This window comes from Pongo pygmaeus, chromosome 12 (assembly GCF_028885625.2).
Source record: "Pongo pygmaeus isolate AG05252 chromosome 12, NHGRI_mPonPyg2-v2.0_pri, whole genome shotgun sequence".
NCBI classification, from domain to species: Eukaryota; Metazoa; Chordata; class Mammalia; order Primates; family Hominidae; genus Pongo; species Pongo pygmaeus.
In genome coordinates, this window is record NC_072385.2 from 59106765 (window position 1) to 59124382 (window position 17618).

General features: G+C 53.0%; 1 protein-coding gene across 10 annotated transcripts in view; it reads left to right on the plus strand.

The window, feature by feature from the left end:
* Nucleotides 1-17113, plus strand: part of DCTN1 (dynactin subunit 1) — a 30704-nt gene extending 13591 nt beyond the window's left edge. For 2 of the 10 annotated variants that reach the window (XM_054476222.2, XM_054476229.2), the window contains exons 2-32: nucleotides 31-276; nucleotides 550-628; nucleotides 810-844; nucleotides 1514-1534; nucleotides 3940-3957; nucleotides 5341-5361; nucleotides 6557-6748; nucleotides 7109-7306; nucleotides 7460-7664; nucleotides 7741-7819; nucleotides 7940-8099; nucleotides 8216-8320; nucleotides 8793-8984; nucleotides 9070-9186; nucleotides 9403-9555; nucleotides 10143-10303; nucleotides 10411-10579; nucleotides 10854-10922; nucleotides 11167-11229; nucleotides 11342-11491; nucleotides 11652-11813; nucleotides 11897-12028; nucleotides 12251-12376; nucleotides 12612-12754; nucleotides 13029-13195; nucleotides 14640-14654; nucleotides 14844-14977; nucleotides 15094-15277; nucleotides 15542-15621; nucleotides 16130-16219; nucleotides 16635-17113. In XM_054476222.2, the coding sequence (XP_054332197.1) occupies nucleotides 49-276; nucleotides 550-628; nucleotides 810-844; nucleotides 1514-1534; nucleotides 3940-3957; nucleotides 5341-5361; nucleotides 6557-6748; nucleotides 7109-7306; nucleotides 7460-7664; nucleotides 7741-7819; nucleotides 7940-8099; nucleotides 8216-8320; nucleotides 8793-8984; nucleotides 9070-9186; nucleotides 9403-9555; nucleotides 10143-10303; nucleotides 10411-10579; nucleotides 10854-10922; nucleotides 11167-11229; nucleotides 11342-11491; nucleotides 11652-11813; nucleotides 11897-12028; nucleotides 12251-12376; nucleotides 12612-12754; nucleotides 13029-13195; nucleotides 14640-14654; nucleotides 14844-14977; nucleotides 15094-15277; nucleotides 15542-15621; nucleotides 16130-16219; nucleotides 16635-16772 (3786 nt within the window). In that variant the 5' untranslated portion in view covers nucleotides 31-48 and the 3' untranslated portion in view covers nucleotides 16773-17113. Of the gene's footprint in view, nucleotides 1-30; nucleotides 277-549; nucleotides 629-809; nucleotides 845-1513; nucleotides 1535-3559; nucleotides 3958-5340; nucleotides 5362-6556; nucleotides 6749-7108; nucleotides 7307-7459; nucleotides 7665-7740; nucleotides 7820-7939; nucleotides 8100-8215; nucleotides 8321-8792; nucleotides 8985-9069; nucleotides 9187-9402; nucleotides 9556-10142; nucleotides 10304-10410; nucleotides 10580-10853; nucleotides 10923-11166; nucleotides 11230-11341; nucleotides 11492-11651; nucleotides 11814-11896; nucleotides 12029-12250; nucleotides 12377-12611; nucleotides 12755-13028; nucleotides 13196-14639; nucleotides 14655-14843; nucleotides 14978-15093; nucleotides 15278-15541; nucleotides 15622-16129; nucleotides 16220-16634 lie in introns of those variants that run through there. The other 8 variants (XM_054476227.2, XM_063649336.1, XM_054476228.2 and 5 more) reach the window with 6 other exon arrangements.
* Nucleotides 17114-17618: the final 505 nt, after the last annotated feature.

The window sequence follows — 17618 nt, forward strand, 5'->3', positions numbered from 1 at the left end:
TAACTGTCTATGTTTACCTGTGTCTTTCAGACGCCCAGCAGCAGCAGGATGAGTGCGGAGGCAAGCGCCCGGCCTCTGCGGGTGGGCTCCCGTGTAGAGGTGATTGGAAAAGGCCACCGAGGCACTGTGGCCTATGTTGGAGCCACACTCTTTGCCACTGGCAAATGGGTAGGCGTGATTCTGGATGAAGCAAAGGGCAAAAATGATGGAACTGTTCAAGGCAGGAAGTACTTCACTTGTGATGAAGGGCATGGCATCTTTGTGCGCCAGTCCCAGGTATTCACGCCCTTCTTTTGTGTGTGTGCATATGTGCACATGTCTGTCGCATGTGCAGCTGATGTGTTGGTACTTCCTTTTCCTGAGCATGGGCATAAGCCTCTGGTTGGGAGAGTGGAAGGTAGTGGGGGAGGGAAGATTGGAGATGCATCCTTAGGGAAGCTGCCCTGTACTCTTGGTTTGCTTGGAGCCTGGGGAGGGGCCCATATTACAGCCATCCTTGATCTGGCTATATTGAATCTATTGATCTGGCTATGTTGAATCTGGCCTCAGATCCAGGTATTTGAAGATGGAGCAGATACTACTTCCCCAGAGACACCTGATTCTTCTGCTTCAAAAGTCCTCAAAAGAGGTAACAACCACCCACTTAAAGTTGCCTCCTCATAGCCAGGAGGAGTCCCCAGGACTTCTCCTCATAACATGGGGCCACAGTAGATCCTAAGATTTTTTTCCATCACCACCATATTCCCTTATTATATCTCCCCCTACCTCTGTATACAAGTACACACTTTGTTTCTGTTTGCTTTCTACAGAGGGAACTGATACAACTGCAAAGACTAGCAAACTGGTGAGTGGTTTGGGGGTGGGAATGGGGAGTAATAAAGGGAGGGGAAGGAGAAAGAGGGGGGATACCCAATGCTAGGCAGGTAGAAGTAGTAGGTGAGTCTGAGTTGCCTTCTAGTCTCTCCAACTTCCCGAAGAAGGAGGCTTTCTGGGGATTAATTGCTGTGTTAGAGTTACAGTAAAGGTGGTAGAAGGGAAAAACTCATAGGCTCCAGAAGTTCAGGGTCAAATGAGATTGCGCTGAGAGTGATAGGAAGGACAGATCTGACCCTAGTAGTGTAGCCAACTTCCTACCTTTTGGTACCCAAAGATGCCAACATCTAAAGGGTCTGAGGGTAAGGTTAAGGTAGAAGATAGAGGAAAAAGCAATCTCCTATTCACAAGTGAATGGCAAGGAGCCGGGCCCTCTGACTCCTGTTTTAAGCTGGATGCAGAGGGTGCTTCCTAGTTCTTCTCTGCTACTCTGTGCAGGATGTGTGTGAGGTGGGGCTGCAGACTCTGCAGCTTCTCTGGGCCAGGGTGTGAACATCCTGGAATCTGATCTTTGAGGGACTACTCATCTCACCCTGACTCCCCCCTACCCCCGCCTAACCTGTGTAAGCCCGAGTTGGTCTTAACACCTATGCCCAGGACATCTGTTCTCTAACTCTGCCCTTTCCTACTCCTCATGCAGCGGGGACTGAAGCCTAAGAAGGTGGTGTGTTTACTATTTGTGCCTGGGTGGATGGGGGCCATGAGCCCCTTCCCCAGCTGTCCTGCATGTCCCTGGGCTGCTGCATGCATGTGTGTGTGACCTTGGGCTGGGATGGCCAGAGGAAATGGTGGCCTTGGCTTTCAGAGTTCCTTGAAGGGTGCAAGAACATCAGGCTCAGTGTCCACACCTAGGTAGCACTCATTAGGGATGATTCTCTCTGCCCCAGGACTCCAAGTCAAAGATTCCCCAGTCAAAAACTATAAGCATTTGACTGTAAATAGCAGCAGTGTGAAATAGATCATTTACTGGGTTACAGTGTGTTCTCACTTAGCCTGAGCTTGGACGACTGTGGAAGGATAAACTGGGGGAATGGGTCTTAGGAAGGTACCAAGTGAGGGAGTTTTGCAAGGAGATGGGAGGTCAGGGAACAGAGCATAGGAAGAACAGTCCCCAGTTGGAAAACCTAAGAGCCTTCATGTTCCTGCCTGTGGATGGGCACTGCCATAAATATCCCCACACCCCACAACTCTGCCCCATCAGTCTGTCCCTGCCTCCTTCTTCCTCTGGTGGTGTGCCTGAGGCCTACCTCCTACCCCTTGCAGCCTTTCATCAACCATCATTGGAGTGGGGCTCAATCATGTCACCTCCCCTCCCCTCCCCACCACAGACTGTTTAAACTCTTAGATCACTGCCATGACCACTTCCTCAAACCAGCCCCTGCCTTGGGCCTCTGCCCAAGCTGTTTTTGACCTGCATGTGCCTGTCTGGCCTGTATGTACTGTGCTGTATGTACAATTCTGTGATTTCCTTGTCGTCAGCCTATCTCAGGCCATTCTGACATTGCATGGAGAGCTGCTGGATTGGGGCTGTGGGAGGGGAGAGGAAAACATCTCCTTTTCCAGGAGGAAACCAGCTCCTGGTTGGTGATGGGTCCTTTGGAGTCTTGCCATGATAGAGACCACATGCCGGTACTTGCTTTGGTAGGGAATGGGGATATAAGGAAAATAATGCTGTGAAGGATCCTGGGCCTGGGCCTATTTCAGAGTCATAGAAACTTGGCGTTGTCCTTTGATTATTGTCTCCTGGTTGGGGCTTCCATTTCACCTCAGGCCTTGAATAGAGAAGAGCATGAAACTATGGTCTGATATTTATGGAGTTCTGGCCCCAGCCTGGTCTGACCCTGGGCTGGGGCCTGAGCAATGCCCAAATCCAGGGGCTTTGGCAACTGCCTGGGGAAATGTGAGAAAGCCCAGCCTAGGCCACCCATGCTGCCCTTCTGCACTCATGTTGGAAAGTGTCAGACAGTTGAGTGCCCCCACCCCGGGGCACCCCAGTCTTCCTCTCCAGTAGTTATTTTTCAAAGCAGAGGGCCCCTGCTCTCACCCATGTGGATCAGGGAGCTGGTTCCAGAGCAAAAGAATATGCTTTGAAGGGGAAGGGAGAAGAAAACTCAGATGTCTCTGCAAAGTGCTTAGTTCTTTTTGGAAACCCTTTAGAGACAGGCTTTAACCTGTCTACAACCAGGGGATGGTTGGAGAGGAGCCCAACAGTCATTAGAGCTACTGCTACCCAGATGCGTGTTCCCCAGGGTTTCTTAGTCACTGTGTGTGCTCCTCAGAACGGAGGCCTGTTGCTGGAGGGGCACTCTAGATGTGTGTGCCAGATGAGAGACTGTAAGGGTGTTGCCAGGTTGTATAAGAGACAGAAGTGGAGTTAATGGGGCTGTGGGTGGGTGGGCGGGGGGGGGCAGAATGTGAGTGTGATGAGAGAGACTGCTGGAGCAGAGAGGCCCTACGTCCGTCCCCAGTGATGCCCTGGCCCCATAGAATGCCATTTCTGGGATAGCCCCTGGCCCAGTTTTTTGGAGCACGCTCTTGGGGGTGGGCAAGGGAGGGAAGAGAGGAGCCAAAACCTGTTCTTTGGAGAAAGAAGCAGGACAAGCTCTGCGCATGACTGTCATGAGCGGGAGGAGCCAGCAAAGCCCTAGATGGTTGCTAGGTGACTGAGGAGCAGTGGCTCCACCCCCATGGAGCAGAGGAGGGTGGGTGCATGACGTCAGGTGGAGCTGGTGCTGCGGCCACTGAGGCTGCCATCAGCCTAAGCTGGTGAACTGGGCCAGGCACCGCTCCGGTGCCTGCCGGAGCCTGGCGATCCAGCTGCACGTCTGCGGGGCCTCTATGTCAGAGCGGCGGCCGTTTGCAGGCTGGGAAGCTGCCGCACCGGGAAGCTGAGACTGCGTTGTTGGGATTTGATGCACTAATCTCCTGTCTCCGCCGCCTTTCCCTCTGTTCGGTCTCTTGCCCTCCCTCCCTTCGTCTGTCCTTCCTCCGTGTGTTTGTCTATCCTCCTCTGTCCCTCCTCTTTCCTCTCCTTGCTTTCTTTGGTTTTCTGCAATGATGAGACAGGCACCGACAGCCCGAAAGGTACTCTTGCTTGCTCTCGTCCTGCTGCTGGGTTGCCAGGGCAATGGTGGCAGCAGGCTGCTGGGGTGGGGGTGGGGGCTGATTGACTTCATCTGTCTACCTGGTCGGGGAGGCGGATGAGGACGAAGGTGGGTTAGGGAGAGGTGTGTGTCACCACTATGCCCCACACCCGGGGCATTTGCTTACTGCCTTGCCTGCTTTCGGCTCTGCCTGTGTTCCAGGCCTTACACCCAGTGGCCTCACAGGCTTGGGCTTCAGGCAGCCTCTACTGCATACCGGATCTGGGAGGGTTTCCTGTGGTAGAACCTAGGGAAGCAGGCCCAGGTATCTCAGTGCCTCTAGCAGGCCTGCCTGCCTCACCCAACCTTTGCTAGAATACCTCTTGGTTGTTCTCCCAGTATCCCCCAATCCCCAGGGTTTGTATCAGGGCACTTTACCAGGGTGGGATGGGGACCCTAGAATAGTTTTTAACTCACAGCTATGGAAGCTTAGCCCAGGGTAGGAGGGGTGGGAATTGGTTTTCTTGGCCTCAGTGTATCCTGGAAATAGGGCCCAAGCCAAATCTTGTCTTGGCTAGAGCAGTGAGATACTGGGTAGCAAGAACACTATTTGGAAATTGGAGTTAATTGTCCACTTACCATTTTGCAGTAACCTGAAGGGGCTGTAGTTTCTCTGTGCTGCTGCCCACCCCCACCTCCTTTCCTACAGCTGGGTGGGGTTACTTTGCTGAGCTCTGGGCTTCTGCTAATGCAATATTCATGGTCCTGACACCTGAGCTGTCTTCCCTAGTGATCCGGACTGCTGCAGGATCTGGTTCTGGGGAAGGGGGTTGGGGGTAGGGAGGACAGCAGCATTGTTCTGCCCTAGGGACCTGATCTCCCATTTCTGGGCTTAGATTACTCTTGTCACATGGGGTTTCTAGGGAGTTCTGTATAGAGTCTAGCACTTGAAGAAAGAGGCTGACCTGGGAAAGTCCTTGGGAGTGGTGGCTGGGCGGGGCCTCTGGCTCTGGACTGGAGTGGGAGAGATCGTTCGCAGGAGGACTGGTCTCTTGGGACCTTCTCACTAGCTGCTTCCTTGTTCTATGGCTCAGCCTAGAGATGGACTTCTGGGATTTCTGGGGTGTCTGAAGGGGTGAGGCCTGCAAGGATTGGACAAAAGTGGGAGCAGGAACCAAGGGGAATAGGAATTCTGGGTTCCTGAAGTAGGAATACAGTGATTCACTGAAGGGAGAAGGGGATGGGATGGTGGGGAGAGTGGCTAACTGTAGCCCCATTCTTGTTACTTCTTCTGCTCTCATTGCTGTCCCTTTTGCTCTCTGTCTTTCTGCCATTGTCCTTTCTTTCCTGACTACTTCTCTTCTGGCTCCTGTTGCCTGTCCAGACCACAACTCGGCGACCCAAGGTGAGAAAACAGGCCCCTGTGTGAGCCACTGCTGAGTGTACACACACGTTTCAGGCGTGTGGATGTATGAGGGCACATGTATGAGCAAGTGAAAGTTGGTCATAGTGTATCCTGGGTTCTCTTCAGAGGAAACGGGGCGGTTTGCAGTGCTGGCAGGCACCTCCTGGGGAAAATGGCTTTTGGCTTTTAGGAGGTTGTCTAAGCCAGTAGCTTGAATGCAAAAGAGAAATGAATGGGGTTGTGGTGGTTAATCAAAGCAGGCTTTCTTGAACAAGGGAATTTTGACCAGTTTTGATGGGAGGGATTGGAAGAAAGATGAACTTGGCCATGTAAAATGTCAGGGGATAAGGAGGTGAGTGCGTCTGTGACAGGCCTTGGGTGGGGATGTCTGAGGATTGCACATGGTCTCTGAGTGTCAGCCCACTGAGAGACCTTGGGGCTCAGCACTTTGAGCACATTGGCAGGCCTGTCTGCTCCAGGGCTTGAACTTCAGGTCAGCTCCTCTGCCCACCGTCTCCCCTGTCCCACAGGGGCATGTATAGTGTTGCCAGATCGGGGGAGATGACAGAAGCGTTGTTTCAAGGGGGAGTCTAGGGGTACAACTTTCACCTTGGCCCTTTTACCTGCAGGGTCCCCTGAAATAGACTGAGAGAGGGAGATTCAGCTTGACTCCCAAACAGGGCTTAGCAGGGGTAGAGAGCCTGGCACCCCCACTTTTGGCCCAGCCTTCTCTGGAAATTACATTGTACTTTTTCCGTCTAGGGGTGGAGGGCATAGACCTGGAGCAAGGATGGGACTGAGAGTATTATGAAGTTGCTAGAATGATCACAAGTGGGTCATAGATGGGGGTTCTAGGGAATAACGGATTCTGCTCTTAAGGGTAGTGCCAGAGCTAGGAGGAATGTGGAGTCAGTGCCAAGCGAGGAGCCTTATAATCTTATGTCTTTCTTTTATCTTTTCCTCCCTCTCTCCTCTCCCTCCATCCTCCCCCTGTCCTTTGTCACTATCTCTCTCTGCCTCTCTGTATCGTTTTCCTTGTCCCCTTCATTCTTCTTTTCTCACTGTGCTTTGATACTCTCTGCTTTTTCCCTTTTCTGTCTCCTTCCCTTGCCATATTCTTATATTCTGTTTCTGTTCCTCTTACTACCCCTATCCTCTGCTCTCTTTCTGGTCTGCCTCTACCCTCTCTGAATAGCCCACCCGCCCAGCCAGTACTGGGGTGGCTGGGGCCAGTAGCTCCCTGGGCCCCTCTGGCTCAGCGTCAGCAGGTGAGCTGAGCAGCAGTGAGCCCAGCACCCCGGCTCAGACTCCGCTGGCAGCACCCATCATCCCCACGCCGGTCCTCACCTCTCCTGGAGCAGTCCCCCCGCTTCCTTCCCCATCCAAGGTAAGGCCTGGGGTAGGGGTAGAGGAGAATCAAGACACCCAGAGGCTTGTGGCTACCCGCTGTGTCTTGAAAATTTCCTGGGGTTGGCAGAGACCTAGAACTTGGATCAGAAAGGGTGAGGACGTAGCCTGTGGATATCTTGCTACTGACTGAGCCACCCTTTCCTTTCTTGCCGTTATGCCATACTTTCCCCATATATACTGTGCTACGGTTTCCTCTCAGATGTTCTTATGCCACTGACTGTTGGCCACCCTGGGGCTGGGTGATGTTTGCACACTTTCTTGTGTTTTTTGCGCCAGCTCAGGGTTGGTGGAGAGGAGGGGTGGGCTGTGCACAGACCGTGAGACCTCTCCTTCGCAGGAGGAGGAGGGACTAAGGGCTCAGGTGCGGGACCTGGAGGAGAAACTAGAGACCCTGAGACTGAAACGGGCAGAAGACAAAGCAAAGCTAAAAGAGCTGGAGAAACACAAAATCCAGCTGGAGCAGGTGCAGGAATGGAAGAGCAAAATGCAGGAGCAGCAGGCCGACCTGCAGCGGCGCCTCAAGGAGGCGAGAAAGGTTTGACTCTGGATGAAGGGGGTGGCTGGGGCGGCCTGAGACCTAAGGAAGCATGCTGGAAACTAGACTGGAGCTGGAGCCTGGAACATACTGTGAGAAAGGCCTGGGGCATCTCTGTGCTTGTACCCCCTCCCACCTCCACCTTTTCCTCAGGAAGCCAAGGAGGCGCTGGAGGCAAAGGAACGCTATATGGAGGAGATGGCTGATACTGCTGATGCCATTGAGATGGCCACTTTGGACAAGGAGATGGCTGAAGAGCGGGCTGAGTCCCTGCAGCAGGAGGTGGAGGCACTGAAGGAGCGGGTGGACGAGCTCACTACTGACTTAGAGATCCTCAAGGCTGAGATTGAAGAGAAGGGTAAGGGGCCCACAGCTGCTGGGGGCCAAACGGTCGGGTGAGAACCATGCCTGAAAGTGTTAATGATCTTCTCCAGGCTCAGATGGCGCTGCATCCAGTTATCAGCTCAAGCAGCTTGAGGAGCAGAATGCCCGCCTGAAGGATGCCCTGGTGAGGTAGGGTCTTCATTGCTTGCCTCTGATGCTTACTCTTGTGTCTCCATATGTGCTAGAGCACCCATTGCCAGAGACTCTGACACGTGCTTTCCTCCTTCTGTCTTCCTCACATCCCTGCAGGATGCGGGATCTTTCTTCCTCAGAGAAGCAGGAGCATGTGAAGCTCCAGAAGCTCATGGAAAAGAAGAACCAAGAGCTGGAAGTTGTGAGGCAACAGCGGGAGCGTCTGCAGGAGGAGCTCAGCCAGGCAGAGAGCACCATTGATGAGCTCAAGGAGCAGGTCTGGGGAGCCCAGCCCCTCACCCAGAATCCCCCACCTGACTCTCCTATCAGTTGATGCCTCCTCTTTCTAGGTACCTTCCAGCAGCCCTCCTCCCTATCCTCCCCGTAACACAGGTGGATGCTGCTCTGGGTGCTGAGGAGATGGTGGAGATGCTGACAGATCGGAACCTGAATCTGGAAGAGAAAGTGCGCGAGTTGAGGGAAACTGTGGGAGACTTGGTAAGAGAAGAGCAGACCCGTGACATGTGACTTGGAAGGGACCTGCTGAGAAAAAGATTGACATGTGACCCTTGGCCTTTGAGCAGGGTGTGCGGTGAGGGACCCAGCCTGGGCTTGCTACCCTGACCCTGCCTTTTTTTTTTTTCTCTGAGATGGAATCTCGCTCTGTTGCCAGGCTGGAGCGCAGTGGCGCAATAATCTTGGCTCACTGCAACCTCCGCCTCCCAGGTTCAAGCGATTCTCCTGCCTCAGCCTCCCGAGTAGCTGGTACTACAGGCATGCACCACCATACCCAGCTAATTTTTGTATTTTTAATAGAGATGGGGTTTCACCATGTTGGCCAGCATGATCTCGATCTCAACCTCATAATCCGCCTGCTTTGATCTCCCAAAGTGCTGGGATTACAGGTGTGAACCACCGCCCCTGGCCGACCCTGCCTTTCTTTAGCCCCAACTATGGTGTGGTGTCCTAGGAAGCGATGAATGAGATGAACGATGAGCTGCAGGAGAATGCACGTGAGACAGAACTGGAGCTGCGGGAGCAGCTGGACATGGCTGGCGCGCGGGTTCGTGAGGCCCAGAAGCGTGTGGAGGCAGCCCAGGAGACGGTTGCAGACTACCAGCAGACCATCAAGAAGTACCGCCAGCTGACCGCCCATCTACAGGTACATGCCCACTGTTTGCTCTTTGCCCACCATCACCCCAGGGCTTCCTTATGACCCAGCTGTGCTTCACCGTCTCTCCTCCTAGGATGTGAATCGGGAACTGACAAACCAGCAGGAAGCATCTGTGGAGAGGCAACAGCAGCCACCTCCAGAGACCTTTGACTTCAAAATCAAGTTTGCTGAGACTAAGGCCCATGCCAAGGTCAGGAAAGTGTGTGGGTCTGAGGGAGCCCTGCCTGGGTTGAACTGGTATGGGGTTTTGGGCTTCAGATTCCTGGGGGAAGGGGTGCTTTGTGTGGTGGTTTGGAAGACTGGCCTGGGCTTGCCCTAGAAGCGAGGGATCTACTGGAGCAAGGCATGGGAATTTTGGGGCTCTTTCAGCTCTGGCTAAGAGTCCTCCTCCCTGTTCACCTCACAGGCAATTGAGATGGAATTGAGGCAGATGGAGGTGGCCCAGGCCAACCGACACATGTCCCTGCTGACAGCCTTCATGCCTGACAGCTTCCTTCGGCCAGGCGGGGACCATGACTGCGTTCTAGTGCTGCTGCTCATGCCTCGTCTCATTTGCAAGGTATGGCCAATCAATCACATGTTCCACAGAAATCTAGTGAACTTGCCATGAATCAGGCATTGAAGATGCTGAGTGAAGACAACAGAGTCTCTGACCACAAAGAGTAGTGGAGAAACACAGCAAAGTCACCAATTAATATATATTACAAATGGTGTGTTTTCAAGGAGAGATAGGTTCTGTGAGAGAGCACAATTGGAGATTTGATTTAGAGGTGAGCAGGGTGTGACTGAGGGAATAACATTGTCTGAGGGCCAGGAGGTGCCTAGGGGTTAACCTTGGGGATGATGGGCAGGATAGCACTCTAGGTGGAGAGATAGCAGGAGTGGCAGCTTTAAGTCAGGAAAGACCTTGATTCCACCGGTCCCACTACCCTTTCATTTTCACATCCTGACTCCTCACAACCTCCAGTAATCACATCACTACCCTTTCCCCATGCAAGATTCCTCACCCAGGTAAGAGCTATTTTTGCTTTCTCTCCCATGTGTGTCCATGCTCCCCACATAGTTAAGCTCTGAGTACTATATTCCTGAGTCTGTGTTCTCCATCCTCTGCTCTGAGGCCCAGGTTCCTGGCGCTTTTTCCCACAGGCAGAGCTGATCCGGAAGCAGGCCCAGGAGAAGTTTGAACTAAGTGAGAACTGTTCAGAGCGGCCTGGGCTGCGAGGAGCTGCTGGGGAGCAACTCAGCTTTGCTGCTGGACTGGTGTACTCGCTGAGCCTGCTGCAGGCCACGCTACACCGCTATGAGCAGTAAGTGACTCCTGACTCCCTCACCCCAGGGTCGGGGGTCCAGGATTGGCCGGAACTGAGATTGCCTGGCAGACTCTAGCCTCACAGTGCCCTTCTCTGGTCTCTAGTGCCCTCTGTCAGTGCAGTGTGGATGTGTATAAGAAAGTGGGCAGCCTCTACCCTGAGATGAGTGCCCATGAGCGCTCCTTGGATTTCCTCATTGAACTGCTGCACAAGGATCAGCTGGATGAGACTGTCAATGTGGAGCCTCTCACCAAGGCCATCAAGTACTATCAGGTGTGGGGCGAGAATTTGGGCTTGGGGCAGGAGGCAGGGAAGCTTTCACTTGATGGGGGCTCTTACTGATATATTCAAGGTTGTATGTCCCATGCTTGCTGCCTGAGGCCTGGTTTGCTCTTAGATGAACTCTCCATATGATGCAGCTGCTTGAGGGCTTTGGATTCTCTTGTACCTCCAGAGACCCATGATGACCAGGGCTCAAACTACAGTTTGGGAAGAACTCCCACCCCCTCCAGGGCCTAAAAGTTGTCTGTCTGTTATCTCTCCTCAGCATCTGTACAGCATCCACCTTGCCGAACAGCCTGAGGACTGTACTATGCAGCTGGCTGACCACATTAAGGTGAAGTGTCTGGGCCAGTGATTGAGCCCCCGTGGAGATCAGAAATGGAGGGCATCAGGTCAAGAGATCAGGCACCCAAGAAGTGTCACATAAGACTAGGGCAGAGTTACCAAAGCCATATCAGGGAAACTAGAGGACCTACTTATGTATGGGGGTCAGCAGAGGATGGGGACTTCTTAGAGATGTTGATAAGGCAGAAGGGCTCCTGCTGGGGGCTGATGATTGCATGCTTCTATCCTCACAGTTCACGCAGAGTGCTCTGGACTGCATGAGTGTGGAGGTAGGACGGCTGCGTGCCTTCTTGCAGGTGAGAACACATCTAGATCTGTGTGAGCTCCTCTTCTTTCTTAGTCCTCACTTCCTTACTCCCAGCCTTAATGCTAACTTGGTTCTCCATCCATTTTCTTTTTCCTGAGTAGGGTGGGCAGGAGGCTACAGATATTGCCCTCCTGCTCCGGGATCTGGAAACTTCATGCAGTGACATCCGCCAGTTCTGCAAGAAGATCCGAAGGCGAATGCCAGGGACAGATGCTCCTGGGATCCCAGCTGCACTGGCCTTTGGACCACAGGTTTAAGGCTGCAATTGGGGAAGGGAAGGAAACTGTGTAGAAACATGAGGGGCATAGCACTTGAAGATCTGGATCTGGTTAGGGGACAAAAATGGTTTTGGGGTAGCTGGAAACTGTGGTGCTGAACCCAGGGTTGACTCCTGACTGGCCTGGCACACAGGTATCTGACACGCTCCTAGACTGCAGGAAACACTTGACGTGGGTCGTGGCTGTGCTGCAGGAGGTGGCAGCTGCTGCTGCCCAGCTCATTGCCCCGCTGGCAGAGAATGAGGGGCTACCTGTGGCTGCCCTGGAGGAACTGGCTTTCAAAGCAAGCGAGCAGGTGGGCCTGGATGGCTGGGTAGAAGGTGTGGGGAGAGTTAGTGACCAGTGTGGGGCTTTCACTTCTGCCCTTGGCTCCTACAGATCTATGGGACCCCGTCCAGCAGCCCCTATGAGTGTCTGCGCCAGTCATGCAACATCCTCATCAGTACCATGAACAAGCTGGCCACAGCCATGCAGGAGGGGGAGTATGATGCAGAGCGGCCCCCCAGCAAGGTGGGTGGAGATTTCCTTGGAGAAGTTGCAGAGGCCTGTAGGAGTAAGACTTGCAGAGCTACTGCTAGTTGTGGGAGGACGGGGAGACAGGAGGAAGGTATCTGGAGAGAATCATCCTGCCTAGAAGGCAGGGTTTTCCCTGTAACTGGATCTCTGTAAGGAGCACATTGATGATCTCTTCTCTCCACCCTCACTTTCTCACCCCCACCGACCATTCCTTAGCCTCCACCAGTTGAGTTGCGGGCTGCTGCCCTTCGTGCAGAGATCACAGATGCTGAAGGCCTGGGTTTGAAGCTCGAAGATCGAGAGACAGTTATTAAGGAGTTGAAGAAGTCACTCAAGATTAAGGTGAGGGTAGTGTAGGCTCAGGAACTAGGGGCCAGGAAATTGGTAGGACTCAGGAAAGCAGTGAGTGTTGGGGATCGGGACCAAGACGGCTTGGGAGTTAAGGGGAGAAGTGGGGCCTGCAATCAATGGGAGCTCTAGTGAGCCCTCAGGGAGCCTACTATCTCATGATCTAGCCCCCAGTTTCCAGGGACTGTAGGGAGGATATCAGGGATCTAGAAGTTCTGTCCTTGTCCAGGGAGAGGAGCTAAGTGAGGCCAATGTGCGGCTGAGCCTCCTGGAGAAGAAGTTGGACAGTGCTGCCAAGGATGCAGATGAGCGCATCGAGAAAGTCCAGACTCGGCTGGAGGAGACCCAGGCACTGCTGCGAAAGAAGGAGAAGTCAGGCACTTTCCCTGGGGCCTTGCTTCCTCTAATCCTCCCCACTGCTGGAGCTCTCTGCCTCCTAACCCATACCCCTACTCAGGTTCTCTTATAGTGAGACTCCCCATTTTCTTTACCCGCTGCCAACCCCATTGCATCACCCCAGCCTAAGCCTGTGCTGCTTTGCCCTGGCTCCTCACTGGCAGGGCTATTCCAAGGACCTCTCAGGACTGAATAGTCAAGGAGTGCTTTGGAGAAGGGACACTGCCAAAGCCCAGATTCTCTTTCACAGAGAGTTTGAGGAGACAATGGATGCACTCCAGGCTGACATCGACCAGCTGGAGGCAGAGAAGGCAGAACTAAAGCAGCGGCTGAACAGCCAGTCCAAGCGCACGATTGAGGGGCTCCGGGGCCCTCCTCCTTCAGGCATTGCTACTCTGGTCTCTGGCATTGCTGGTGGTGAGTACTGTGGAATAGGCAGCACTAGCACAGAGGAGATTGTCTTCTCCTGTCCTTGGCCTCAGTTTGACCTCTGCCCCCCACCCCTTACCCCCAGGTACTCAGCCAGGAACATGCTTGCACAGTTTCACTGTGTGCCAGTTTTCACCAAGTTTTCTCTTCCCCTGAAGATATGTGCTGAGTTTCTCTGGGCAAAGGAGGGCATTACTAAATTGTTAATGAGGCTCAGAATAATGATGACAGTTGATCTCTAGTAGATGTCCTTTCTGGCTCTGTAATCTGACCTTTCTGCCCAGCCCTATATCCCAGAGGGTTGTCAGCCAGCAGCAGGCTGGGCTGACTCTCCTGGGGCATCCGGCCCTGCCCGATACCTGCTCTTGATTGCTTCTCTGCTTGGACACTGTGTTTTCTCACTGAGTTCATGTGGCTTCATTCTATGATGTGGTCATATCTTCCACTGCTGAATTATCCCAGTTTCACTTGGAGCTTGTGTTTTGACCTTTGTCTAGTCACTCAATATAGTCAGGGCTCCTCACCTAGAGTTTTTCTGGTTACCAGTTCCAGCCTCCCCAGTTTCCTGACTCAGGAGGTGGCTGCTGCTGTCTTTGTTCTCCTCTGCCCTATAGTTTGTTTTGTTTACTCTCCAGTTTCTCACTTAACCTTCTCACCTCCAGAAGACAGGCTTTTTGCCCTGGAATTAAACGCTTAGGGCCTCCAGACTTTCCCAGCTGCTCCTGAGTCTTGTCAGCTGACCTCACCTACATAGAGTCTTTGACAAAGTCTCTGTCACTGATACCCCTTGATCTTGGGAGGTGACCAAGTACCTTCTTGACTTTAGGCTCTTGTGGTACAGACAGCTCTGTGTTCTTTGGAGAAAGTTTCCAGGATTACTACTTTGTGTTGTTTTTAGCACTCTTTAAACAAACATTAGCACTCTTTAAACAAACATAGTTCTGAATTTATGAAACTTCCCACCAAAAAAGAAGGTCTTTTGCCTCAGAGCAATGGGGAATCCTTAGGAGCAAGGGAGTGTGTTTGCATCCCCAACTTAAGCTTTGCTGCTGGTGAGCACTAAGGGTGCAGACTTATTGGGGTCTCTGGAGCATTCTCCATGCCCTTCTTGGAGATGGCATCTGAGACAGGGAGGCAGGAACAGCCTCATGTTCCAAGTACTTTGTACAGTGCACACTGTCTTTGCCACTGTTCTTCACACATTGTTCCCTGTCTTGTGGCCTCACTCCTGTTTGGTGTCTTTCTTTCACACATATCTGCTCGTCCCCAAAGATAGGTGGCAGAGGGTCTTGTTAGAGAAAGTATGATGATTAGGAAAAGGGTTTTCCTGCAGGTTGTGTCCAGGATTCCTCTGGTGTGTCCCCGTAACCCCCAAATCACCTAACTCCTCTCTCCTCTTTTCCTGCTCCCCCATGGGCTATCCCGAGCACAGAAGAACAGCAGCGAGGTAGAGACCCACTCTGGCTGGGGGTTACCAGGCTGATGGGAGTTGGAGCTAAGGGAGCAGGGTGGAGGGGGAAGCCAGGAGACTGGAGGTGGATGATGAGGGGATGAGGAAAGGGGAAGAGTAGGAATGGAGCCCAATTTTCAACCCTTTCCCCTTGGGGCTGATGACAGTTTTTTATGGTCCCCACAGGAGCCGTCCCTGGGCAGGCTCCAGGGTCTGTGCCAGGCCCAGGGCTGGTGAAGGACTCACCACTGCTGCTTCAGCAGATCTCTGCCATGAGGCTGCACATCTCCCAGCTCCAGCATGAGAACAGCATCCTCAAGGTGAGGGAGCCACGGGGAGGACTGGGATGGGGGATGGAGCATATTTGCCCCATTGATGATAGATGACAAGGGCCTCCTAGCACCTCTTACCACTACCCTTCCTTTTTCATCCACAGGGAGCCCAGATGAAGGCATCCTTGGCATCCCTGCCCCCTCTGCATGTTGCAAAGCTATCCCATGAGGGCCCTGGCAGTGAGTTACCAGCTGGAGCGCTGTATCGTAAGACCAGCCAGTTGCTGGAGACATTGAATCAATTGAGCACACACACGCACGTAGTAGACATCACTCGCACCAGCCCTGGTATGTACCTGCCAACCCCCAAGATGAATGAAACTGCCCCTTCCACTTGGCCCAGGGATTTAGCCCCTGCTCAGATGGTCCCCCCACCACAGAAGCTCTTCCCAGCAGTGTTCTTTGGCTTCACTGTTCAGTTTGTTTGATTCACCCACTCTCTCTCAAGTACTTGTTCTGTTAGAGAGTCTCATACCTGCACCCCTAACCCTTAATCCAGTACAACTGCCTGCCTGCGCCTTGGTGGGCCTCACCAGCTTTCTCTCCCCACAGCTGCCAAGAGCCCGTCAGCCCAACTTATGGAGCAAGTGGCTCAGCTTAAGTCCCTGAGTGACACCATCGAGAAGCTCAAGGTCAGCTCAGTTTGCCAGGCAGAGCTCACTTCACAGCATAAACTGGTGGAGCCAGGCACTTGTGGAGTTCCTCTGAGCCCAGCCCTATGCTAGACAGCAGCTGGGGAGGAGATGGAAGGGAAGGCAGGGTTCTTGCCTTGGAAGCTCACTGTCTCAGTGCAAACAGAAGACAGATTCTCATAACAAAATGGATAAGCTAGGATAATCTTTAGAGTGACTGGTTCAGGCTTTAGCTTCCATCAGAGCTGAGATCGTTGTGGGGTAGAATGGTTGGGCATGGCTTCCCAAGGGCGGTAGAATGTGAGTTGGACCTTACAGGATGAGGACTTGCAAAGTAAGGAGGAGTGCTGGGGTGGGGATGGGGTTGGAGATGAGAGCAAAAGTATGGCGATATAGAGGACTAAGTCCCTGCCCCCTTGGTATTAGTGTCTCTGTGAAACCAGGTGGTCTTGTGCTAGCCTGTGGGGGTCCCATAAATGAACCCTTGTCTTCCTCTCCCCTTCCCTAGGATGAGGTCCTCAAGGAGACAGTATCTCAGCGCCCTGGAGCCACAGTACCCACTGACTTTGCCACCTTCCCTTCATCAGCCTTCCTCAGGGTGAGGGGGAGCATGGGGTGGAGGATGGGACAGTGTGGAGAGCTCAGGTGGGCCCCCCTCTCCTCCAGAATTGGAGGAGGCCTTTGGAGTCTCAGGTCTAACAACTGCATACCTTGGGTTATCTGGCCAAATCTTACTTACAAGTAACTCAGAAGTGCTTACAGTGCTTTGAAATTCCAATATTTTAGCACGTAAACACCTTCTGTGACTTTTGACACCAGGAAGGCCTCAAAACTCCCTTGTCAGATTATGTATCCCCATTCTAATTTGAAAAATGTGGTCACAATAGCCCAGGATCTCAGAAGCCCTAGCCACCCAGGAGCTGCCTTGGTCTCAGTGCTCAGGGACCCCTTCAGTGGCCCACAGCTCAAGTGAGCCCCTGACCTGGAGTCTTTTTCTCCTCATCAACCACCAGGCCAAGGAGGAGCAGCAGGATGACACAGTCTACATGGGCAAAGTGACCTTCTCGTGTGCGGCTGGTCTTGGACAGCGACACCGGCTGGTGCTGACCCAGGAGCAGCTGCACCAGCTTCACAGTCGCCTCATCTCCTAAGCACTCCTTTCCCCTGCTGTCCCCTTCGACCCTCAGCCCTCTGGTGCCGCTCTGCCCGATGCACAGCCACCTCAGCCAGCCCCCAGGTAGAAACGTGGGTTAAGCTCTTCCTGCCCCGTTCAGCTTCACTCCCACCCTTTCAGCGTCCTGCCCCTTCACCTTGACCCGGGTTCTCCCACTCCCGTTCCCTGGCCTCTGCCATAATTTGTTGTTCAACTGCTCCCTCCTTCCTGAGGGGCCTCAGGGCTTGTGGGGGGTAGGCTGAGACCCCACCACCAAAGGTTAAGTGAGGTCCCCTTGATTGAGGACTTCACCCCTTGATTAAAGCAACTTCTGCTTCAGTGCTTCCTGTGTGGTGTTGAGAGTGGGACCAGGGCCATTAAGCTCACAGCAGGAGTGGAGAAGCGATGCTGAGGAAGCTTTGGCTGTGTCAAATTTGAGGGCTCCTCTTCATAGTGACCAGCAGAATGCTGTTTCTAAAATTCATGTGCAGTAAGTTACTCTAAACAAGGAGGAAAGGGCTAGACTTAGGACTAGGTACCTAAGTTCATTTATGGAGTCAGGAGGGCTGGGAGGGTATAGCCTCTGCCAACCCTGCCTCTGCTTCCTGTAGCTTCCACTGCTCTTTAGTCCAATTTGTGGAGCTGGAGTAATGATATGATCACCACCCCAGCCAATTTTCTGATGTACTGGCCAGTCTTCCCATAAGACCTGGGGCCTCTCAGAGGGAATATTTACTAAATAAGGGAAAACTAAAGTGGCATACTAGTAAAGGATAGAAGGTACAAAAGCTACTCCCAAACCCCACTATAAATTAGTATCACCTGGGGAGTTTCTTTTAAAATG